Genomic DNA, 23,315 nt, shown 5'->3' with positions numbered 1-23,315 from the left:
TCAACATCCGTAAACTTAAATTAAAATGTAAGTGGGGTAGATTTTGCTTAAAATCTTAATATGACTTTCTCTCAGTTAAAGGGATAGTTCACCTAAAAATGAAAATTCTTTCATCATTTACTCATCCTCATGCCATCCCAGATGTGTATGACTTTATTTCTGCTGCTGAACACAAATGAAGATTTTAAGAATATCTCAGCTCTTTAGGTCCATACAATGCAAGTGAATGGTGGCCAGAAATTTGAAACTTAAAAAGCACATAAGTGCAGCATAAAAGTAATCCATACGACTCCAGTGGTTAAATCAATATCTTTACAAGCGATATGAAAAGTGTGGGTGAGAAACAGATCATTATTTATGTCCTTTTTTTACTATAAATCTCCATTTTCACTTTCACATTCTTCTTTTGTTTTCGGTGATTCACATTCTTCATACATATTGCCACCTACTGGGCAGGGATTACTCCTTGGGAAAGGGATTTATTGTAAAAAAGGACTTCAATATTGATCTGTTTCTCACCCACACCTATCATATCACTTGTAAAGATATTGATTTAACCACTGGAGTCTTATGGACTGCTTTTATGTTGCACTTATGTGCTTTTTGGATCTTCAAAGTTCTGGCCACCATTCATTGCATTGTATGGACCAACAGAGCTGAAATATTCTTCTAAAAATCTTTGTTTGTGTTCAGTAGAAGACAGAAAGTCATACACATCTGGGATGGCATGAGGAAGAGTAAATGATGAGAGAATTGTCATTTTTGGGTAAACTATTTCTTTAACCTCACTGAAAATGGAGTTCCAATAAAATGTCCCCCTTTGGGTAATTTATTTATTTATTTATTTATTTATTTATTTATTTTTTTAAGTGCAATTGTTAGTGCATCTTTGGTCAAATATATATTTGCTTCTGACAAGGAAATTACAGTCTTTTTTTCTACTTTATTACAGACCAGGTGGACATATTTGGAACACCAAGAATTAGTCTCTTTTTGACTGACGTCCATAATTATTACACAAAGCAACACAGTAGATGTTAATTGTTTTATTATTTGAATGTATTTATATTTTCAAACAGAAGAAGAAATTACCATCTAATTTCATTTATACCACCATCGGAAAAGTAGGCTTATATTTAAATAAATGTATTACATTAGTCCTGTTTACAGCCAAGTAAGACATGTAAATTCAATACCAGGAGAGTTGATTTGACAGCACTTAAGACTTTAAGACTTTTTTACTGAGAGAATGTGCCATAAAGTCTCACTGTGGCATCTGGGCAACACGGCCAGCATTTCAATTCAGCCTTGGGGGTGTTCCCATAAAGTGGCCATATTGGAGTGAGAGAGAGAGAGAGAGAGAGAGAGAGAGCGCAACATATGACAGCATAGTTTTCACTGTCAGTGCTATCGCATGTGTCTGCGTGGCTACCATGGATGTAAACATTTGTCCTGTAAGTTATCAGTCTCTATATTTACAGACTAACTGTCCATTATTCATTCATGATACAGCTTCAAAATGTGCAACATGAAGAAAGAAGACTAGATTAGTCTGTCAAAAACACTTTAAATGAATTTTCTTTCATCCCTCATAATTTGTATTGGATTTTATTGCATATTTATTTGCCTGTATTGATGTGTGGATTACACTGTTGGTAGTAGCCAAAAGAAAAATGTAGTATTCAATGGGCTTCATTCTGTCACAGTAGTGTTGAAATGACAGTATCAACTTTGGTCCAAAAAGATACTGTTAGAGATGTTTCAGTGCATGTCATTCTGTATGTGCTATGGGAAACCTTTTCTACATGTGTATGCTGTTTAAACATTCTAGTTTGTATTTAAAGTTTAACACTGGGGTCTTTCTATGGCTAATTCCACTGTCAAAGTCATTGCAAGCTGATTAGCTCTTATAAGTAGATCAGCAGTTGCTTGCTCCTAGCTGTCACTTCAATCAGCATGAATCCCAGTATCCATCTGCAGTTTGTTGTCCTTTGAAGATGTATAGTTATATGAAATGTAACTGGTGTATTGATTTTAATGAGGTTGCTCGAGTAACATTTTACCACTTTTAATGTTACAATGCCTGCTAAACTGGTTGCATATGAGAACACAGCACGTGAAGGATGTTTCTGGGGACAAGGGTGTAAATCTTCTGTTACTGAGAAACACGCTCAATAAAAAGGCCTTTGTGCCCCAGTGTGTGTGTGTGTTAAGAATCCTGCACCAGTGTAACAGAAGAAGGCTGTGTGAAACATTTCCTTGTGTTTATACAGAGTGAGGAGTTCTGAATAACTCAACATGCTGCTTTTTTGCTGTGATTGAGACTCAAACCCGGTCCATGCATATTAATATGCTCAGTTACAAACTGACATGGGTCTGCTTTTCCACTTTGATCAGGCAGTATAGATCAGTCTTTCCCATAAACATCATAAACATGTTATTTCTGCCGAGGTATTGCTCACAGTTTAAGATAATGTATAGAGCAGGGGTACTCAACAGGCGGACTCTGGTCCGGATTCGGACCGAAGGACATCTCGATCCAGACTGAGATCTAAACCTTTGTGCTAGTTATCGGACACCTGGCTAAGTGATTGTGTAAACATACATGTACAAAAGCTTGGTGTGAATGGCCCTTTAAACTAGCATGTTAAATGTCTGCGACAGAATCATATGAACAAGCAAAAAGATATTTTTAGAGTATTTATAGAGATTAAGACTTTGAAAAGAACATTCAATACACTTACAAACCCAAACTTGCCCAAAACCAGCCTAATGAACAATAAAACCAGCTCAAATCCTTAATGGAATATTCTGGATTAAATACAAATTATGCTCAATCGACAGTATTCGTGGCATAGACAGCAAATTATTTTGACTCGTCCCTCCTTTTCTTTCAAAAAAGTAAAAATCGAGGTTGCAGTGAGACACTTATAATGGAAGTGAATGGGGCCAAATTTTGGAGGGTTTAAAGGCAGAAATGTGAAGCTTATCATTTTATAAAAGAACTAACAATAATTCTTCTGTTAAAACTCATGTATTATTTGAGCTTTAAAGTTGTTTAAATCGTCATTTTTACAGTCGTTGACAGTCATGACAACAAAGTTGTAAAATGTATATAAATTTACACAGAAATGGTTAGTTAGCGATCACACATAAGTCACGTTAAAACGAATATTGTTTACGTCTTATGGCTATAATTTTGAAACAGTGAATATTTTAACGTTTACGGATTGGCCCCATTCACTTCCATGTTAAGTGCCTCACTGGAACCCAGATTTGTGCTTTTTTAAAGAAAAGTTTGTGTTTGTACGTGTACTGTATGTGCTTTTCAAAGTCTTAATTTTATACATTAGCCACATCTTAAACTGTAAGCAATACCTCTGCAGAAATAACGAGTTTAAAATCATTTCTGATTTTTTAAAGAAAATGAGGGAAGAGTCGAATTTAATTGTTGTGGTAATCAACATTATGCCACAAATGCTGTCGATTGAGATTAACTTGTATTGAACCCAGAACATTCCTTTAAAAAAGCAAAATAGAGTCTCTATTATGAATTTTCAGATTTGCTTTCATTTGTAGCAAGATCAAACATTTGCAAATGTATTGTATTATTTACAAAGTAACAAAATGCTATACATTTCAATTGACGCAGGACAGTTTTCATATGTAGGCCTATTACTTGCAGTTATCTTCTACTGACATACTATTTCAGCTGTAAATTGTAATCATAACCACAGTTGGCCTGTTTGCATCCATAAAAACAGTTTCTATCTTACCTGTTTTGACTTGCAGAGGACTGGCTTGTTAGAAGCCCTTATAATTAAATGTAATTTGTGTGATACGTCAAACCCACAGATATAAATTGAAGCGTATACAGGAACTCCTTCAATGTTGGAAAAGCATCCCAGGTAGATACCCTATGAAATTGTTTGAGAGAATGCCTAGAGTGTGCAGAGCTGTAATCTCGCCAAAGGGTGGCTACTTTGAAGGAGCTAAAATATAAGAGTTTCGATTAGTTTTTTTTATTGGTAACAACGCAATTCCCATTCTTCCATTTGTTATTTCATATTTTTGATGACTTTACCATTATTCTAAAATGTGGAAATTAGTAATAATAAAGAATGAGTAGGTGTGTCGTAATTTCTGGTACTGTAGTTTACTGTAGTAACATACTGTCACTATATATAGCCAGTTGTATACATTAATGAAGCTGCTATTATGACATGCAATGACATTCCTCCTAAATAGGACTGTATTGGGACTTTGAACTATTGCTTTGTGGACTTCAATTGCAGTGTGCTTGAGAAAAAAATCTTGATCACCAAAAATGTAGTATTTTTATTTAGTTGTCCTTATCATACCAAGCTTACTCAATGCTGTAACCTCTCAGAGTGAGGAGACGAGGACTCTCTCTCTCAGTGGCCATGTTGGTTTTGATAGTCTTCCTGATCAGCTGGTCAGCAAATCAGTGAGCCAAGGATTCATCTTCAACATTCTCTGTGTAGGTGAGCAGGAAATGCTTTGACATCCTGCTGGCATGTAAATGTTCAAACTGATGCTAAAATATTTGTACGATCAACATTTAAAATTGCACGTTGAGTGTTTTGGTTGGTTCTTACAGGTGAAACTGGGATCGGCAAATCAACTTTGATGAACACACTTTTTAACACAACTTTTGAGAATGAAGAAGCCAGCCACTTCCAGAATGGGGTGCATTTACGCCCAAGAACTTACAACCTACAGGAAAGCAATGTGGATTTGCAGCTGACCATTGTAGATACTGTGGGATTTGGGGACCATGTTAATAAAGAGGAAAGGTAATGTAAAGCTCACATTCCATGCTTGGGAAACTGACTTGAGACTTTATTGATACAGTACATTTTTGTAATTATTATTATTTTTAAAAAATAAGGGGTTCGATAAATTGATTATCAATTGTCTGGGTCAATATCGTACAATGTATTTTCCTGTTTCTCTGCAGTTATAAACCTATTGTGGATTACATTGATACCCAATTTGAAAATTTCCTAGAAGAGGAGCTTAAAATAATACGTTCCCTTTACAACTATCATGATTCACGCATCCACATCTGCCTCTACTTTATCGCTCCCACTGGTCACTCGTTGAAATCTCTGGACTTGGTCACCATGAAGAAACTGGATAGCAAGGTATTGTTTTAGGAGAGTGCTCATGTCATTTAGTGTTGATCATTTATTGATTTTGAATGTGTTTATCTACATACACAGATTCTACCTTATTACATCTTGTGTTATTTGCACAGTCTAAACTCTTTTTGAAGATAAAAGTTAAGCTAAACTTGAACATTGTTTTAATGTTGATGTATATCCCTATTTTTCCTCCCAAACCAGGTCAACATTATTCCCATCATTGCAAAGGCAGATACTATTTCCAAAAGTGAGCTTCAAAAATTTAAGATCAAGATCATGAGTGAACTGGTCAGCAACGGTGTTCAGATATACCAGTTCCCAACAGACGATGAAGCTGTGGCAGAAATAAACTCTTCCATGAATGTGAGAGAAGCTCCAGACTTGTTCTTATAAGAATATTAGTGGTCTCTAATTATTTTTGATCAGAATAGACAAACATTTTACAGTGGCCCCAAAAAGTATTTGGACACTTTAGTCTACATATGAAAAGTATTAGATTATCACTTAAGTCACAATTATAAATGTATGTAATTTTATTGCATTAGACAAAAAATATATAACCACGTGGGATCTGCAAACAAATTATGCTAGACATATTTTCAAAACTAACTTTTTTTGGGGATCACTGTATGTTCTTTAAAGGCACTTCTAAAGTGCAACCAATGGCAGTCACAAACTTGTATTTGTGTTGCAGGCACACCTTCCATTTGCAGTGGTTGGAAGCAGTGAAGAGGTTATGATTGGAAACAAAATGGTGCGAGCCAGACAGTACCCATGGGGAGTGGTACAGGGTAGGTACCTACTGCAAGAAGATAGGTTATAATTTAACCTACTGGTTAAGGATCTGACCTGGTAGTGGACGGTAATGGGTTCAAACCCATCAAGGGCGTTTCACACTTGAATAAGACACTCCAGGAGAATTGTCCTTGTAATAATTATACTGTATCTTGCTTGTGTTGTTGTTTAAATGGATGACAGTTTAGTCACAGAATGTCTTGTATGTAGTTTATCAATGTTAATGTAAAACTAGACAGCTAAAGTTTGTCACGACAAACTTTGATGTTGGCTTGACAAAGCCTTTTCTCAAAGTTTAAACTAGTTTTTTTATAATTTTGAGAGAAAGAGCGAGAGAAAGAGAGAACGAGCAACTTAAAGCAAATGAAAGGACTTTTGTGGGTTTGTTTACATTTGAATTTTGGAATTTTGGAGTTTGAATTAACGAGCATTCCGTTGGCCCATTTGAACATTCAGTCAATGTAAGTCTATAGGATTATTCAGATATTTGATTGTCTACTATGTGAAAACCGTCTGATCAGTTATCAAAGACATAGCACACGATTTCAAGTTGTCTTTCAATTGTTTAAGTAACACAACACACATCCGTATCCTAATCTAAGTTTTGGTGTTTGTCTTCAGTGGAGAATGAGAGTCACTGTGACTTTGTAAAACTGAGAGAGATGCTAATTCGGGTCAACATGCTGGACCTGAGGGAGCAGACCCATGCCAGACACTATGAGCTGTACCGCCGCTGCAAACTAGAGGAGATGGGCTTCAAAGACACTGACCCTGACAATGAGCCCTTCAGGTAATGTAGGATCTCATTCATGACACTTCCACAACTAATGGTGTGTTGATAACACACATGCTGCATCCTCTCAAGGAGATCTATAACAATGTGTCACATGATGGTCACAGAAACACAGCTATATGCAGTTGAGCATCACAAGTGAAATTAAACATCTGATAATTTTGGCCTCTCTCTCTCTGTCCTCACATACAGTCTGCAGGAGACATACGTGGCCAAGAGGAAGGAATTCATTGGGGAGCTACAACTCAAGGAGGAACAGATGAGACAGATGTTTGTCAACAAAGTGAAGGAGACAGAGGCAGAGCTTAAAGAGAAAGAAAAAGAGGTAACGGGATTGACGGGGTGTTAACTTTGCCATTAGACAAGAAGTAACATTAATTTTTAAGGCATTCAAAGTTTCAATGCAGTATTTTAAATTAGTTTATCATTTATTTACTAGCCTCATTTTATGAATTATGCAGTCTGATCTCATGAAAATTACCTGACCGTGGCAACATTTTTGCAAAACAGAATTATGTGCATTATTACATGTTTAGCTGCAGTTTCCTAGTGAAATGTCCAGCGGGGGGCGCCAAAAGGGAGTGAAATGGTGTTTAAAGTGATTAAAAGATGGAGGTTTTAATGAGTAAAACATACCTCCCTAATCTAAAACTTTAACCTAAACCTAACCAGTAGCATCCTAAAAAAGCAAATGTGAGGTGAACAAAACAGACATCCTTATCCTAAACCAACACCGATACCTAACCAATAGTGTCCAGAAACAAACTTTAAAATGAAAAGTACATTTTCTGAAGCAACCACATTATTTTGCGTGGTCGACTGGGCTCAAACCTCGGTCTTCTGAGTCCAAAGTTCAACACTCCATGAGGTGAGCTACCGCAGATGCTAATCGCATTGGAATAAGTGTGTAAATATAGGTGGGTCTGTAATACAAGCATTAAAATGTATCGCTTTTCAAATGATGCGTGATAGTAAGTGTTTTGATATCATAATATAGCAGTGTGTGAGTAATAGTGTGAAACATAACTGTTTATAATGTCGTAATCAGCCATTGTTCTCGTGATTTGTGTGAAAATGAATAAAATGCACAGTTGTTGAAGTGTTTCTACTGTTAATTTCACCAGGAAACTGTTGAAGCGTAGAACGGAGTCAGTTTGCAAAAATGTCATTACAGTAGCATTCATTCTATGAGACTAGGCTGGAAATATGCAAGAGAAGGTCACAAGTACTTCAGCTGAAATCGGTCTGTGCATACCAAAATGAAAATAGGAAGCGTTTTTGAACGTATGGGTACGTGTGAGCTCCAGTTTACAGAGGGGCGCCAAAAGTGAGTTGCAAAGTGAGCTGTTTTTAGTTGTAAATAATGTAATACAGAGGAATGCTTATTTATTAAATCTACCCCCAAGCCCCAACCCTAAAACTAACCATCAGTGGAGTAAAAATGTAATTTTTAGAGGGAAAACGCAACCTCTGAATCGTGCTCGTCATTGATTATGTGAACGTGATTACTTCCTGGTTTTAATGTGGAATGAGGTACATGTCTTAAAGGTACAGTAGCAAAAAGAGCCTGTTTTAATTCTAAAGGTCAGAGAAAGGGTGAAAATTGGTCATGTAAAACTATGACTTTTTGGTGAAGGAACCTTGACAGTGCTATTAAGAGTACAATATAGCCCCTTTAAATACTTTGGCAATAAGACTTCACTCTATCTCTTGTTATTAATTGTGATAGCATGACATCTCTGATCCTGTTCTCCATATGCAGTAAATATCTCAGCGAATGTTATGACACCAAGCCTTTCCCTTTTTTCCCAGCTGCATGAAAGGTTTGAAATGCTGAAACGGACGCATCAGGAAGAGAAGTGGAACCTGGAGGAGAAGCGTAGAGATTTTGAGGAGGAGATGAACACGTTCAATAGGAGGAAAGTGGCTGCTGAAATGTTACAGTCTTTTCAAAGCTCCTCTGCCATCAAAAAAGACAAAGAGAAGAAAACGTAAGTTCCTCCCTCTTTCTCTCTCACAGTTCTCCCTCCTCCATGTGAGACTGTTTGTTCTAGGGATGGACAATTTGGTCATTCAGGTACTTGACGGATAAATCAGCTGAGTACTCAGAATATGACGGGAGATTGATGGAGTGTATTCTGTCTGTGCTATTTTTTAATTGTTGGTCTATGTACATATGCGTCAAATGGATGTCTTTTCCCATTGCATCACATCTCAGCGATCTTTTAGCATATCGCACCATTAGCACCTCATTTTTAACATGCCGTGTCAAGTTAAACAGCTTTAGACCCCTGCGAAAGCGCATTAATTATGCCACCTTTATGCCTCCCATCCACACTAGAATGGCGTTTTCCTCCACCGAAACCAAAGACTTTAGAAAATGCTCTCCATATCCACATACGTTAGATGGAAACGATGACGCTGGAAACTGAAAAACAAGAGTTTTACACTTAAACGTATTATTGTGGACATGGCTTAATCCTCTTCATACAGTGTCGAGCACTCTTCCTGCCCCAGCGGTACCGCTAAACAAACAAAGTGAGGCCATTTTTAGCACATTTATGGTTAGTTGTCACTGGATTTGTAATGCTATGAAATGTTTTCAAGTTATTCATGTTTGAAATCATGTCTACGATGTCGTGTTTCTACAACTTCGGGCACTTTCACATCCCGAGGGTTGATATTTTTTTTTCCTCCCCTTTTCTCCCCAATTTGGAATGCCTAGTTCCCAATGCATTCTTGGTCCTCGTGGTGGTGTAGTGACTCACCTCAATCCGGGTGGCGGAGGATGAATCTCAGTTGCCTCCAAGTCTGAGACCGTCAATCTGCGCATTTTTTCACGAGGCTTGTTGAGCACATTACCGCGGAGACATAGCATGTGTGGAGGCTTCACGCTATTCTCCGCGGCATCCACACACAACTCACCACGTGCCCCACCGAGAGTGAGAACCACATTATAGTGACCACGAGGAGGTTACCCAATGTGACTCTACCCACCTTAGCAACCGGGCCAATTTGGTTGCTTAGGGGACCTGGCTGGAGTCACTCAGCACACCCTGGATTCGAACTCGTTATTCCAGGGGTAGTAGTCAGTGTCAATACTCGCTGAGCTACCCAGGCCCCTGAGGGTTGATTTTTATTCCAATTTAAAACATTTAATTTTGTCATGTGTAGGCCTCTTTAAAACTGACTTTATTTTTGGTACTTTTCAAATGCCTTTTATGTATAGATTTGAATGTTTTAGCCTTGTCCCAGACCCAGACTTTTAATATTAAACTATGGAAATCCACTATAAAAATACTAAATTACATTTTTAAAACTATGACAAAGAGTGAAATAAACATAAACCATTTGAATATTTATTGTTTGAAAATGATCCATCGTTGCTGTCATTTTCAAGTACTAGAGTACTCATGCCAATCCTTAGTCTGTTCCCATCTCTGGTAGTCACTGTCAGACTGCAGAACGAACTGTATCTGTTTTCTCTCAGTTGAGCTTTCTGTGAGGCTTTGTTTGTCTGTGTTGGATGCTTCTCTTTGCATCGTCTGGGCACTGATGCTTGGGAAGAGGGGGCTGGGACATGACACCTTTAATGCGGTAATATTAGAGCACACTGGCAGATGTTTGGCAGGGTCTTGGCATGTTCAAGGATGATAAAGACAGATGATGACACATGGAAACAGACTTGGCAGAAGACACTATTGCCTGGTACTGCCAGCTGCCCCCATCAGCATGTGTCTCTATGACCCCTCACTAAGGGTGCGTGTTGCTCTCTGAATAAGTACTAGATTGCTTGAAGTGTTGTGTGTTAGCGTTCCTATGTTGGTACCAAAAACCCCCCAAATTAAGTTGCTCTGCACCAAAACAAATACAAATAAATAGTTAATAGTAACTGCTGTGTCAATTTAAAATGTATCGATCAAGAACAAAAAGGAATCTGCACACCAATTCCACATTTTTTTATTGATAATTCAATGAAAACGTCTTGGTCTCAGAAAAATCTAAAGTCAAAGTCAAGTCAAAGTCTTGTTTCTTTTAAATATTGATTACATTTTTTGTATTTGGTGTGCAGGTTCCTTTTTGTTCTTGATTAGATACATGTTAAATAGTAAGTGTTCCTAAATCTGATCTTAGTGTATGCTTTAGTTCTTTATATTTATATTCTTGCTGATTTTATTCATGTTTTTATTTGATTTCTTTTTTTCTTTCAGTTGATTGGCCACCCAAGGAAAATCAGTAACTGCTGTTCATTTTACCAGTTGTACCAGCTTTTCATTCTTTTTTGTGGGGGCAGATGATGTTTCTATCTAGCACACAATTCAGTCTGTTATATAGTGAATGCCAGTCATGACACTGGGACTGTGTGAAGGTCCAATGATGAACAGCCTACCTGGTTGTTCTTGATCAACATGAAGCTCTCTGTTTAAACATTGTCTTGGGGCTGAGTCAGAGAAGGAAAATACTCATTGATGTAAGGCATTATATTAACAGAGATTTTAGAATTTTCTATTGGTTAATTTTTTTGATCAAAATCGGTTTTGTCTTCACCAGAATCTTGTCATTGTCTTCTGTTAATATAAAACATGAGAATGGTAACTGAATTTTTTATAACATTTAGATTTTTGGACATATTTTCTCTATACAACTATACAAGATAACTTATTTTATACTACCCAGGATAATACCATTGTAACTATTTTAGGAAAAGTATATATACTGTTCTTTTGGCTAATCTAACCTCTGGTACAAAAATGTGATTGTATGTTTTTCAGACTAAAATAAAAAATATGTTCTGATAATTTTGGTTGCTTTATTTTATTATTCACCTCTCAATAAGAGCCAGTCACTGAATATAATGCCAATTATTTACAGTATATTTTTAGTAGATTTTCTGTTTGTTTTAACAGTCTAGAATATTTAAAACTTTAAATTTGCTAAAAGTTCACTATATTTTTTACTAAGGTTTTGCTTTGTGAGATCAGTTTGGTAATGAACTTAAAAAGGGAGCACACTTTCTGAGTCAGATGTACATTTATGAAAGCTTTCAAACTCACCAATTCTTTTCTCGAGTCATTAAATAATCTTTTGACTTCTTTCTTCCTTTTCCCTTGTGTTTTTCTTCCTGTCTTGTCTTGCTTTGTCATTCTCTTTTGTATCTTCTCTAGTCTCTCATCTGTGTCTTCCTTGAACAATTAGTCATTATACTGATACAAAGAATATGTGCTTAAGTGTTTGGTGTCAGGTAAATGTCGGGTTGAAATGCAACTGAATGCTAGTTAGTGGTGTTTGTAGTGTTGAGTATGTTGCTAAAAAAAGAAATCGACTATAAAATTACTAATTACTTCTCTAAAAATTGTAATACTTTACTGATCACATTACTAATTACTTTTAAGTTACTTTCTAAAGCACTTTCCACAGAAACCTTCTTGTTTTTCTGCTCAATGAGTTCAAAATAGCTATATTTCCTCCTCGTCCATTTTCACACCCTTCAGCTGTCACAGAAACGCACACAGGTGTACTTATGAACATAATTCATATTTTAAATGTAGTATATATTAATAATATTTTAGAAATATGAATAACCCAAGTACTGTAATTAAACGTAATTACCTTAATTGAAAGTCAGTAACTGTATACTGATTACATTAATTTAAAATGTAACGCACTATTTTTTTTTTTTACTACAAAAGTGATTAGATTACAGTTACTAATTCCTTTGTAATCGGATTTCAACCAACAACGTTCAAGAGAATCAACAAGGGAGGTTAAATTACTTGGTTAAAACAGTCAGAAACAGTATTAATTTTCATCCCTCCTTTTCTTTAAAAAAAGCAAACATTGAGGTTACAGTGAGGCACTTACAATGGAAGTGAATGAGGCCTACTTTTGGAGGGTAACATTAATTCTTCTGTTTAAACTCATGGATTATTTGAGCTGTGAAGTTGTTTAAATCGTCATTTTAGGGTTTGTTGACATTACATTGTCTTGTAAAATTGGCTAAGTGATTTTATCACACCAAAATCATGTTAACACGCATATTATTTAAGTCTTGTGGCTATACTTTTGAAATAGTGAGTATTTTAATGTTTATGGATTGGCCCCATTTATTTCCATTGTTAGTGCCTCACTGTAACTGAGATTTTAGATTTTTTTTTTTTTAAAGGAAGGGTAAGTCAAAGTTATTTGTTGTGGTAATCAACATTACGCCACAAATACTGTCGATTGAGCTTAACTTGTATTAACCCTTGTGCGTCAATAAAAAAAAGTTACTCAGAGTCCCTTAGAGGACAAAAATGTCCATGTCAAAAAACTGCCATAATAATATTATATATTAATACTATTTTCCACTTTCAATGAGATAATTTTTTTAACCAACATCAGTCCTGATCATAACTACCAAATATTCATTCATTTTCAGGATTTTAACTCTTTAAACACCAGTTTAATTAAAATGCCACTGCTGTTTTTTTTACACACACACACACAAATCTCTCAATACACACATACAAAACACACTCTGACATCCATACTAACACACCCACACAATTTTAGCTGCATCATTTATTCAGTTGTCCTGCAGTGCTCTATAATACAACAAACAGAAAATAGGAAAAAAGCATGTGTTTGCTCCATAGGCTCAAAATGATAAAAATGGCACCATCTGGTAGAAAATATTAACATTTTTAATTTTGAATCCAGGGCTCCTGAATGAAAGCATAATGTCATAGAATTCGTGATTTTATGCTTTAATGGCACTGGGATCAAATATTGCAGTTTTAATGGGGAAATTTTTGTCCTGAAGGTCCTGAGTGTAACTATTTTGTGTACACAGTGTATTATAGATGTATTATAGGAACTGAGGATGAAATATCAAAATTCCCCCCAAAATAAGCACCTCTGGCAAAATTTATGCCGTTGGCATTAACACAGCCAAAATGATAGAAAAAACAAAAATGAAAAAGACTAAAATGACCCGAAGATGGCACAAGGGTTAAACCCGGAATACTCCTTCAATTACTATTAATTAAAATTAACACTAATAATTGTGCTAGTGGTATATACCCTTGTATTTAAAGTTTTTAATGGTTTAAGTGTTTTTCTTTTAAGTTAAAAACTTAAAGATGCTGCAAGGAACATAAATGCATTCATTCACATGTTCATGGTTTGAAATGAGGAAACTCGGCTTGTGTTTTTTCTTGTATTATTTATTTTTCTTTTGAAAATGTGTTGCTCATGTGACTCAGAGTCAGTGGCATTAAAGGAAGGGTTAAAAGAGTCTGCATTCTTCTCCTAAAACTCAACACAACACTCCTCTAGCCATCACCTCTCACAGCCAATATGCAGACTGACCATTCTCAAACCCTTGATTACAGTTAAAAAGGCATCGTAAGGCCATGGTGGAAATGTCAAAAGACATATATATATGTATATATAAATCACTCGCATGTGTCTCTTAAGCTGTTTATATCTTACACTGACCATTCGCTGGTTCTTAAACATCAAAAGCCAGACAAAACATGTGAACCAAAAATAGGCAACCTCTTAGCTGAACCAAAACTATAGTTGGAATGTGTTCTTATAGATCAGTCGGGTGAGTTAACATAATTTCACTCTCACTCATTCAAATCACTCACACAAACACAATAAACCTTATATACCTATGAGGAGATAATGAATGGAATTATGCTTGTACTCTGGCTGTTTATTTTAACAAAAGTTCAGAAAGAGAAAAAGAAAAACAACATAAAAGAATTAATTTATGCTTCAAAGTCACCATCTACTTGATTGTGCATCCAGCATGTACTCGCAGGGATCCAGAGAACTGGCCTCCTCTGACTGAATAAATAAATTCTCATGTGATTGGCCGATCATCTACCAAGAGAGTACGGCTCTTGATTGGACACGTCAATGTTTAAGTTACATTTTGCATATTATATCTTTAGTATTTAAGATAACAAAAACCTTCCACCAAACATTTTTGTGCTCTAGTAACTTGAATGGTGTGTCTTTATAGATACATTCACTCCTACCAAGTGTGCTATCAGAGGAACAGGGTCCATGATCAGACTCATCTCATTAGCTGAAAAATCCATCTGGCTGATGCAGCCATTTACATAGAGACAAACACCACTTAAATAACAATCACACATCATAAGCCTGCATCTTATTATTACTATCTTCTTTATCAAACTTAATACTTATAATAATATATCTGTTCCTGTATAAAATTATATTCTGAAAAAAAACATGGACCAAAGAAAAGAGATAAAAAGGATTATTTCACTCAAAAATGAAAATTCTATATTCCTATATTCTTGAATTGTTATCAAAGTCATATGTTATGCCATCCCAAGTTTGAAATTAATGATACCGAACGGCATTGAGATTTGAGAGCTGGGGTGAAGGGGGAGATATTCAGTCAATTTACATTTCGCTCTGTTCCTCTAACAAGTTACGGCATTGCTTCAGACGTCTTGGAATACATCACACAAGGTGCTATAGGTCACTTTTGGATCTTAACAGTGGCTGTCCTCATTCACTTTGCATGGAAATGTAAACAATGTAAACATTCTGCCTAACAAAGAAAGCTGTGGAATATGAAGACTGAAAATGATTCATATAGTAAGTGTTTCAAATGCTAATTGGTTGACTGTTGTGTGGCCTGTGGTCTCTGTTGAAGTCAAAGAGACATCAGTCATTAGTCATGACCGTGTGCCTCACATGGTGCCACCTATTAAGACTGAATGTCCAGAGATCATTGAACAGTCCAGTGTACAAATTGGTACCAAATAATTCTTTGAATAACTAAAAAAGTTGGGATTTGTGTACCATATTGAAATTCAGAAAACAAAATGCCGTAAGACTCATCTTCACTGGTCCATTTTCGTGGATTATGTCCTCCAAAGTGACTGATGAAGTCTTGTATGCTTTTTTGCATGTGTGGTTGAGCAGCCCTGAATCCGTCTGATCGATGTTGAAAACTGTTGAGTGAATCCTGATTCTTAAGTTTGAGTCATTCATACTGAAATTTCATAGGTTGTTCCTCCAACACCAGTCACTTTCTTCACCCCTCCTGCAGGTTTGTGTGAGTGGGTGTTATGATTGGCCACGTTCTGTCTAAGAGTCGAGCTGATTTGTTGGAGTGGGGAGAAAAGAGAGAAACTTAAGTAAACTTGTGTACTGCTACATGGAGCATAAAGTACAAAAATAATAAAACTACCAAGCACACACTCTTTTGTAGGATGCATTGAAAGTGGGGTAGGGATGTGTGTTTCAAATGTGAAAGACAACACAAGCAACAGACACATTCGCACACACTAGATTAAAAGTCATCATTAAACGCCATTCGCAACCCATTCTCCTTCCATATTATGACAAATTTTAGTGAAACTGTATAGATGAAGTTACTGTTTACAAACGTTTGGTGTCGGCACTTCTGGGTTCTTTTGGCACCCCAGAAAAGAACTGCTTTCAATGGGCACAAAAATGCACAAAAGTGCTGTTTGTTTCTAACCCAAACCGATTCTATAAGAATATTGGAGATTTAGGCTTCTTTAGATTTCCACCATGATCAGGACAAATTTAGGATTTGACACAAATTTTGATATTTCACAGATCACTGTCATTGCGATCACCTCTGCCCCGCAGCTGCAGTTGGTAGATTTGAACTTTTCAGGAAAAGAATCGCAAACAGCTGATTATTATTCTTCTGTGATGGATATGTGGCCAAATATGATCTTACAATGATCATATATGTATAAGACCTCCATATCGGATCTAACAGGACCCGTCTTGCCACCACCACCGCGTGTATACTGACAGTCTATGAATGGAAATGTGAATAGAAATAACCTGATACTTCAAAAATGTCTTTTTTTTTTTCTCCCCAATTTGGAAAGCCCAATGTGCTCTAAGTCCTCGTGGTGGTGTAGTGACTCGCCTCAATCTGGTTGGCGGAGGACGAATCTCAATTGCCTCCATGTCTGAGACAGTCAATCCGCGTGTTTTATCAAGTGGCTTGTTGAGCGCGTTACCGTGGAGACCTAGCGCATGCGGAGGCTTCACGCTATTCTCCGCGGCATCCAAGCACAACTCACCACCCGCCCCACCGAGAGCGAGAACCACATTATAATGACCACGAGGAGGTTACTCCATGTGTCTCCACCCACCCTAGCAACCGGGCCAATTTGGTTACTTAGAAGACCTGGATGGAGTCACTCAGCACATCCTGGATTTGAACTTGTGACTCCAGGAGTGGTAGTCAGCGTCTTTACTCACTGAGCTACCCAGGCCCCCCAAAAATGTGTCTTTGAATTTGTTTGAATACAGTAAGTAGCTTATTAAAGGAATATAAGAATACATTTTGACTTCTTTAAAAAAAGCACAAATCTGGGATACAGTGAGACACTTACTATTGAATTTAATGGGGCCAATCTGTAAATGTTAAAATACTCACAGTTTCAAAAGTATAGCCACAAGACATAAAACTTATCCATGTTAATATGATTTTAGTCTGATAAAATCACTTACTAATCTTCTCTGTGTAAAGTTATAGCCAATTTTACAATCTTTGTTGCCATGACGACGCAATGCCATAAGAAAAACGATAATTTAAACAACTTTACAGCTCAAATAATACATGAGTTTTAACAGAGGAATTAATCTTAGTGCTGTTATAAAATTCATTTCTGCCTTTAAACCCTCCAAAAATTGGCCCCATTCACTTCCATTGTAAGTGCCTCACTGTAAACTTGATCTGGCTGAAATACAGAAACTGAAGACAAACTGCACACCCACGTGTCGCTGCAGTGGCGTAGTGTGTAAAGACAGTGTGGATGCGCTTTTTCCTGGGTTCAATTCTGCCTTTTGTTCCACTTTTTCCCAACCTGTTTGCTGTCTCCACTCTTAATATTTCCTTTAATCCTACTTATAATAATACATAAAGAATAATATAAAGGTTGATTTTGGTGATTTGGTCACGGTGAAGGTCAGACAGTTGAGAGAAAGGTTTGATCCGGGAAAAATTACCATGGTTTTACTATAGTAATATTATAGTAACTAGGTTTTTTGTTGGAAGTCATAGTGTTAATGCAATTAACCATGGTGTTACTACAGTAATATGGTGTTAATATAGTAAACATGTTTCATTTTGTGGTTACTATGATTTTACTTCAAAATTCCATGGTGATACTATGGTTACTCTAGTAAAACCATGGTAAGGTTAGGGTTAGGTTTAGCGATTGGTGTAGGATGTCTGTGGGACTCTAAATAAACACAATAAAAGCATTGTAGTGAGGCCCCTATACTATATGTTAGTATTTAATTAGGGGCGCAAATAGCATCTAACACTATTTGCACTTAGTGTAAGATGATGCTTTTTGTTGCTATTTACACTTAGTGCAAATAGCCTCTGCCTATAACATTATGCCACAAATGCTGTCGACTGAGCATAAATTGCATTGTATTGGATGTTATTAAGTTGTGAATTTTGAATAAGTGACATATTATTATTTAGTACTGTTCGTGGACCAATAATTTAAGCATTAAAGACACATTGCATGTCTGATGGTAGTTTTCATTTTTATATGCCACAATTATTGCTTTAGAAGTGTTAAACGTTTTAGCGTGTGTATATCAAGGATAGCACACATAAACCTGTTACATGTCCAACAAAATCTTGTTCCTATGCAAGTTAAGACGTTTTGTTGAGAGTTTAAAAATAACCTACATAATTACTGCACTATAAGCCATAGATATACCTTTATAATAACTTTTATTAACATTAACAAACATTATACAATGCTTAAAAGATTATTAAAACTGCAGCGCTGCTCATATCCACCATTAAAAGCAGCTGCTCTGAAGAACCCGGAAGCTCGGTTGCCTGCTGTGTGACGGCACAGTAATTTCATCTATTAGACGAGAAAATTCCATCCAAATCTATCATTATTTTATAGTATTGCAGTGACCTTTCTTACATTAACATTAACAAGCATTAAATTACTTTATACTGATTTTAGAAAGACTGCATTACGTACAATAGCAGCATAAAAAATAAATGCTATTTGGCTAATGTTTTACATTAACCAATGTCTGCACGGCCTTGGTGACATCAGCCGAAAAGGAAAGTAGTTTCAGGGGCGGGGAAAAGTTATTACATTTTGATAAAATATTATGGAGACAACCTTTTTCTTTGGACTAATGTGGACCGGTTGAATTTGATTTCATGTTGACTTTTAAGACATAAATTGCAAAAAGAGACAAACCTTAGCATAGAGACTAAGTCATCCTTATGGCCACAAAGCAGAAGAGACAGTGAGGTCAGAAGAGAGCAGATAAACAAAGAAAGAGAGAAGGACAGAGAAGGAAAAATGGTAGAAGTACAGAGAAAAATGGAGGATGCATACAGTAATTTGATGGAAACTAGAATGGCCATGGGTTGCAGGAAGGAAGAAACAGTGTTACTGAACAAGGAGAGGAAAAGAGACCAAACCAAATGAATACAAATACAAACAGTGAACCTCAATCTTCTACTTGACTATCACACGTGCAAGTTTTTTGGGGCAGGGGGTTAAAAGAGGCTACTAAAACGTGCAGGCATTACTCACTTCGGCATTGGAGTCCCGCCCCCTGAGCTAGCTGGGCGGTGTTGTAATTCGGCACCACCCGCGTAGGACAGTGATTTGCCCAAAGGTTTATGGTCAGGGGCAGGGCCAGTAGGAGGGGAGCCCAATGAGCCAGCACAAGGAGAAAGGGGTGGAGCCCGAGAAGGGGGTGAGCTTGTTGGGCGCTGGAAAGATCTATTAGGGGAAGGTCTAAGAGGGGCAGGGCAGGCCTGGAGAGACCCCTCCCTCTGCTGAGCAGACAGGAAAGGGGAAGTGTACCCTAAAATAGGTGGAGCCCCTGGTGCTGTGCTAAGAGAGTTCGGAGGGTGTGGTCTGGGCAGGGACAGCTCATGAGCAGCAGACTCAAACTCTGGGCTTTCGGAGGGTGTCAGCAGACTTTCGTAAGACAGGCTGCCATTGCGCGTCTGATTGGCTAAACTCTTATAACTAGTGGAGGTCGTGCCCTCAGAAATAAGTGGCCCGAGGGTGTTGTGAGCCGTATGGGCGGAGCGGAGGCTGGAGGAGCAAGAGACTGCTGCGGATTGGAGGAGGGTATCAGTAAAAGAAGGATAAGAACGCCCAGCAAACGCAGAGGCCCCACCCAGCCCCCCCGAGCCTGCTCTAGCCCCCTCCCCTCCCCCATGGCACCCTGCACCCCCCTGGCTTGAAAAACTAGGGTCTGAGAGGTAGCTGGGCTGGCCGGTTGTGATAGCGACTGAGGGAGACTCGGTCAAACTCTTCCCTCGACTCATCTGAGAGAAAAATAAAAGAAAGATAAAAAGAGTACAACAAACGTTCCCAACAGCTGAAGCATCACCAAAGAGATGAATGATGGCACAAAACTGCAAGTTTGAGCAAACCACACCTATAAAGTGACTGAAGACTTATGAAAGCACAAGTATTCTGTTGCAAACATCAAGGAGGATTTGACATTGGATTCATGTTATCTTTACAGAGCGGGTAAAGGAGAGAAAAGAGTTCAGTTTGAATCGAATGCAACAGATGGAGAGTCAAGATGACAAAACACAAGAGCACGGTGCAAAACATACCATAACAACAATTAGTTTACATCTAAAATGTACTCGCTGATTGTCTGCCATAGATTTGAGTTATTCAAGCAAAATAATACAAAAAGGAATCAATGCATTAACAAAAAGCGCCCCCACCCCAAAAACAATTATGCAAAGAAAAGTTGTCTTGAACAAAAACATAATATTGTAATTCAGACTGTGAGTTCAGATTTTATTTTACAGTTTCACCACATGGGTTTGTGTATTTACGTGTATAAGTTGATTTACCTTGCTGGAATGTGTCGATGCTGTGTGGTTTTCTCCTGGGCTGCTGTAAGCCGGCCTGTATTTATACAATGAAGGTGTGGGCGGAGCCTCTGTCAGCAAGCTGCACTCTGATTGGAAGAAATGAGCATATTGAAACTACTATATCCTGGATTAAAGTCAACTGTTGTATAAAAAAATAATTAAAAAGGCACTATTTTCCATATAGAAAACTTTATTAGAAAATGTAATAAAGAAACTGCTTTATGTCATATTGCTCATGTGGGTGTGAAATTGTCATTAAAGTGCAGTACACTGGAATTAGGGCTGGGCGATATACACTCACTGAGCATTTTATTAGGATCACCTGAACACCTACTTATTCATGCAATTCTCTAATAATTGCAATGAATAAAATCATTCAGATAAGGGTCAGGAGCTTCAGTTAATGTTTACATCAACCATCAGAATGGGGAAAAAATGTGATCTCAGTGATTTTGACCGTGGAGTGATTGTTTGTGTCAGATGGGCTGGTTTGAGTATTTCTGTAACTCTGATCTCCCCCAATCGGGCTAATCAGCCGAGAAGAGAGAGAGAGAGAGCCAGATGCAGCTGCAATATGTGCGTTTGTGTTTTGCATCTTTTTAAGTTTACATTAAATATTACTTTGACTGTTCAGCCGGTTCTCGCCTCCTCCTTTCCCATTTTAACCCTGTTACATTGGTCCCGAAACCCGGGGAGGAGGAGGGATGCGCTGTCGTGGAATCCTCGCCACTGCCGTCCACTCCGCGAGGGGCGGAGGGGCTCGCTACCAGCCGCCAGAACGCCGCCAGAACGCGGAGGGCGTTCCATCCGCCAGGGGTCGGAGGACTCGCTGCTGTCCGCCCGGGGAGGAGCGGCTGTCGTCCACCAGAGGGTGGAGGAGTGGTCGAGGACCAGGCAACGGTGTGTCTGGGAACCGGTGAGCAATTTTTGCCTCCCTCTCTCTCTCTCACTGTCACTCCGCCTCGCTCTTTCCCTCTCCCCTTTTCCCTCCCCTTGTCTCCCTCCCAGGTCACGAGGAAGGTGGGGAAAGCCTGCCGGCAGGCAGGGCCGGAAGGGCACACTATTTAGCCTCCCATTCAGCTGATGAAAACACGCTGAGTGATCATGAGTATGGATTACATCACGATGTAGATTGGAATGCAGGTGCGAAAAACTTCATATAAATAAAATAGCCTGCTCCACTCTTGCTGTTGCTTACACGCTAGTGCTTACCCCTCTGTGTGATTTTGAAAAATGTGACATAATAGATGAAATATTTAAGATTCCACACAATTCTGTGATCAGTAATCAAATAAGCAAATTTGTGACATAACTGTATTACCTCATTTTGTACAAAAGGACAGGTTTTCTTTCATTAAATCCTTTCACATGCAGGATCATAATTATATCATAATCATCGGATTTTGCAAAAACTTTTCACTTAAACTGTTATGCTGATAATATCATTTGTAATGAAAAATAAACAATTAAATTAGGAAAAATGCAAAATAGAAATATTTGTGGACTCAAACTCAAATAATTTTTGTAGCAATATTGCCCAGCCTTAACTGGAATTGAACAATTGTTTTAAAAAAAAAAAACTTGAAGGCTATACGCTACAAAAATGTACTGTTAATGAACAGCACTGGTTTCCAGATTCTGACAATCCGGATTCTATAATTCTGTACTGTAATTTGACGGTAGTGTGTGATACTTTTGTTTGTGTACACTAACCTTCATTCTGTGTGTGAGGCAGTCCTGGGTATCTGTGCTCTGGTTTGGGTGGTGGAGGGGGATCAGCATCAGTGGACTGGCTCTCCATTATCTCCAGACTACTTTTAGACTGAGGTACACACGTACACACACAAATATAGTATATGATTAACTCTTAGCAAAAATAGCTTATTCATCTAACAGGATTTGTATGAACCTACTTTTAATATAATACAGTTCTTTAATTGATGCCTTAATCCAAAGCAACTTTTAGTACACTTACAGTGTAACAGGAACGGTCAAGGGCACATTGGTTCACAGATTTCCCCTTGTGGGCTTTGAACCTACAACATTTCAGTTACCAGCCTAGATTTTTTATATTTTTTTTGGGGGGGGGGGGGGGTGGGCTGGGGATTTTTTCCCCTTTTTCTCCCAATTTGGAATGCCCAATTCCCAATGTGCTTTTAAGTCCTCGTGGTCGCGTAGTGATTCGCCTCAGTCCAGGTGGCGGAGTCTCCGCGTCTGTGACCGTCAACCTGCGCATCTTATCACTTGGCTTGTTGAGCGCGTTGCCACGGAGACATAGCACATGTGGAGGCTTCACGCCATCCACCGCGGCAACCATGCTCAACTCACCATGCGCCCCACCGAGAACGAACCACATTATAGCGATCACAAGGAGGTTACCCCATGTGACTCTACCCTCCCTAGCAACCGGGCCAATTTGGTTGCTTAGGAGACCTGGCTGGAGTCACTCAGCACGCCCTGGGATTCGAGCTAGCGAACTCCAGGGGTGGTAGCCAGCGTCTTTTACCACTGAGCTACCCAGGCCCCCCTACCCCTACTAATGTGGTGTCACAGTGAAATACATAGCCCTCCAAAATACCCTAAAAGGTGCTACACTATACCTAAATTGTGCTTTTATTTCTAAAAATGACCATCC

General features: G+C 38.0%; 2 protein-coding genes across 5 annotated transcripts in view; one reads left to right on the top strand and one right to left on the bottom strand.

Annotated features, from left to right (window-relative positions):
* The first annotated feature begins 1,327 nt into the window (after positions 1 to 1,327).
* Positions 1,328 to 11,566, top strand: LOC127413123 (septin-8-B-like). Of its 2 annotated transcripts, XM_051650003.1 has the most exons (10): positions 1,328 to 1,454; positions 4,391 to 4,505; positions 4,622 to 4,817; positions 4,982 to 5,168; positions 5,370 to 5,531; positions 5,863 to 5,959; positions 6,585 to 6,753; positions 6,949 to 7,081; positions 8,569 to 8,747; positions 10,968 to 11,566. In XM_051650003.1, the coding sequence occupies exons 1-10, from the start codon at positions 1,434 to 1,436 to the stop codon at positions 10,969 to 10,971; spliced, it is 1,263 nt and encodes a 420-aa protein (XP_051505963.1). In that variant the 5' UTR covers positions 1,328 to 1,433; the 3' UTR covers positions 10,972 to 11,566. The 2 variants fall into 2 exon arrangements, with proteins under 2 accessions (XP_051505963.1, XP_051505964.1); XM_051650004.1 differs by lacking the exon at positions 4,391 to 4,505 and having other exon boundaries at positions 1,400 to 1,454.
* Positions 11,567 to 13,320: 1,754 nt separating this feature from the next.
* LOC127413116 (palmitoyltransferase ZDHHC5-B-like) overlaps positions 13,321 to 23,315 on the bottom strand; it is a 32,390-nt gene continuing 22,395 nt past the window's right edge. For 2 of the 3 annotated variants that reach the window (XM_051649987.1, XM_051649988.1), the window contains exons 9-12: positions 22,394 to 22,502; positions 20,660 to 20,766; positions 19,365 to 20,113; positions 13,321 to 15,885 (exon numbers count right to left, since the gene is read on the bottom strand). In XM_051649987.1, coding sequence (XP_051505947.1) covers positions 15,774 to 15,885; positions 19,365 to 20,113; positions 20,660 to 20,766; positions 22,394 to 22,502 — 1,077 coding nt within the window. In that variant the 3' untranslated portion in view covers positions 13,321 to 15,773. The remainder of the gene's footprint in view (positions 15,886 to 19,364; positions 20,114 to 20,659; positions 20,767 to 22,393; positions 22,503 to 23,315) is intronic. The other variant, XM_051649989.1, reaches the window with a different exon arrangement.

Source organism: Myxocyprinus asiaticus, chromosome 22 (genome assembly GCF_019703515.2).
Source record: "Myxocyprinus asiaticus isolate MX2 ecotype Aquarium Trade chromosome 22, UBuf_Myxa_2, whole genome shotgun sequence".
Lineage (NCBI taxonomy): Eukaryota > Metazoa > Chordata > Actinopteri > Cypriniformes > Catostomidae > Myxocyprinus > Myxocyprinus asiaticus.
The sequence above is the reverse complement of the archived record's forward strand: the minus strand, read 5'-3'. Positions and strand labels throughout refer to the sequence as shown.

Excerpts from the sequence above, each read along its gene's own strand:
- LOC127413123 (XM_051650003.1), top strand. The coding sequence starts at position 1,434 with ATGGATGTAAACATTTGTCCT. Across the intron at positions 5,169-5,369 it reads TGAAGAAACTGGATAGCAAG|GTCAACATTATTCCCATCAT; the intron begins GTATTGTTTTAG and ends CTCCCAAACCAG. Across the intron at positions 5,960-6,584 it reads CCCATGGGGAGTGGTACAGG|TGGAGAATGAGAGTCACTGT; the intron begins GTAGGTACCTAC and ends GTTTGTCTTCAG.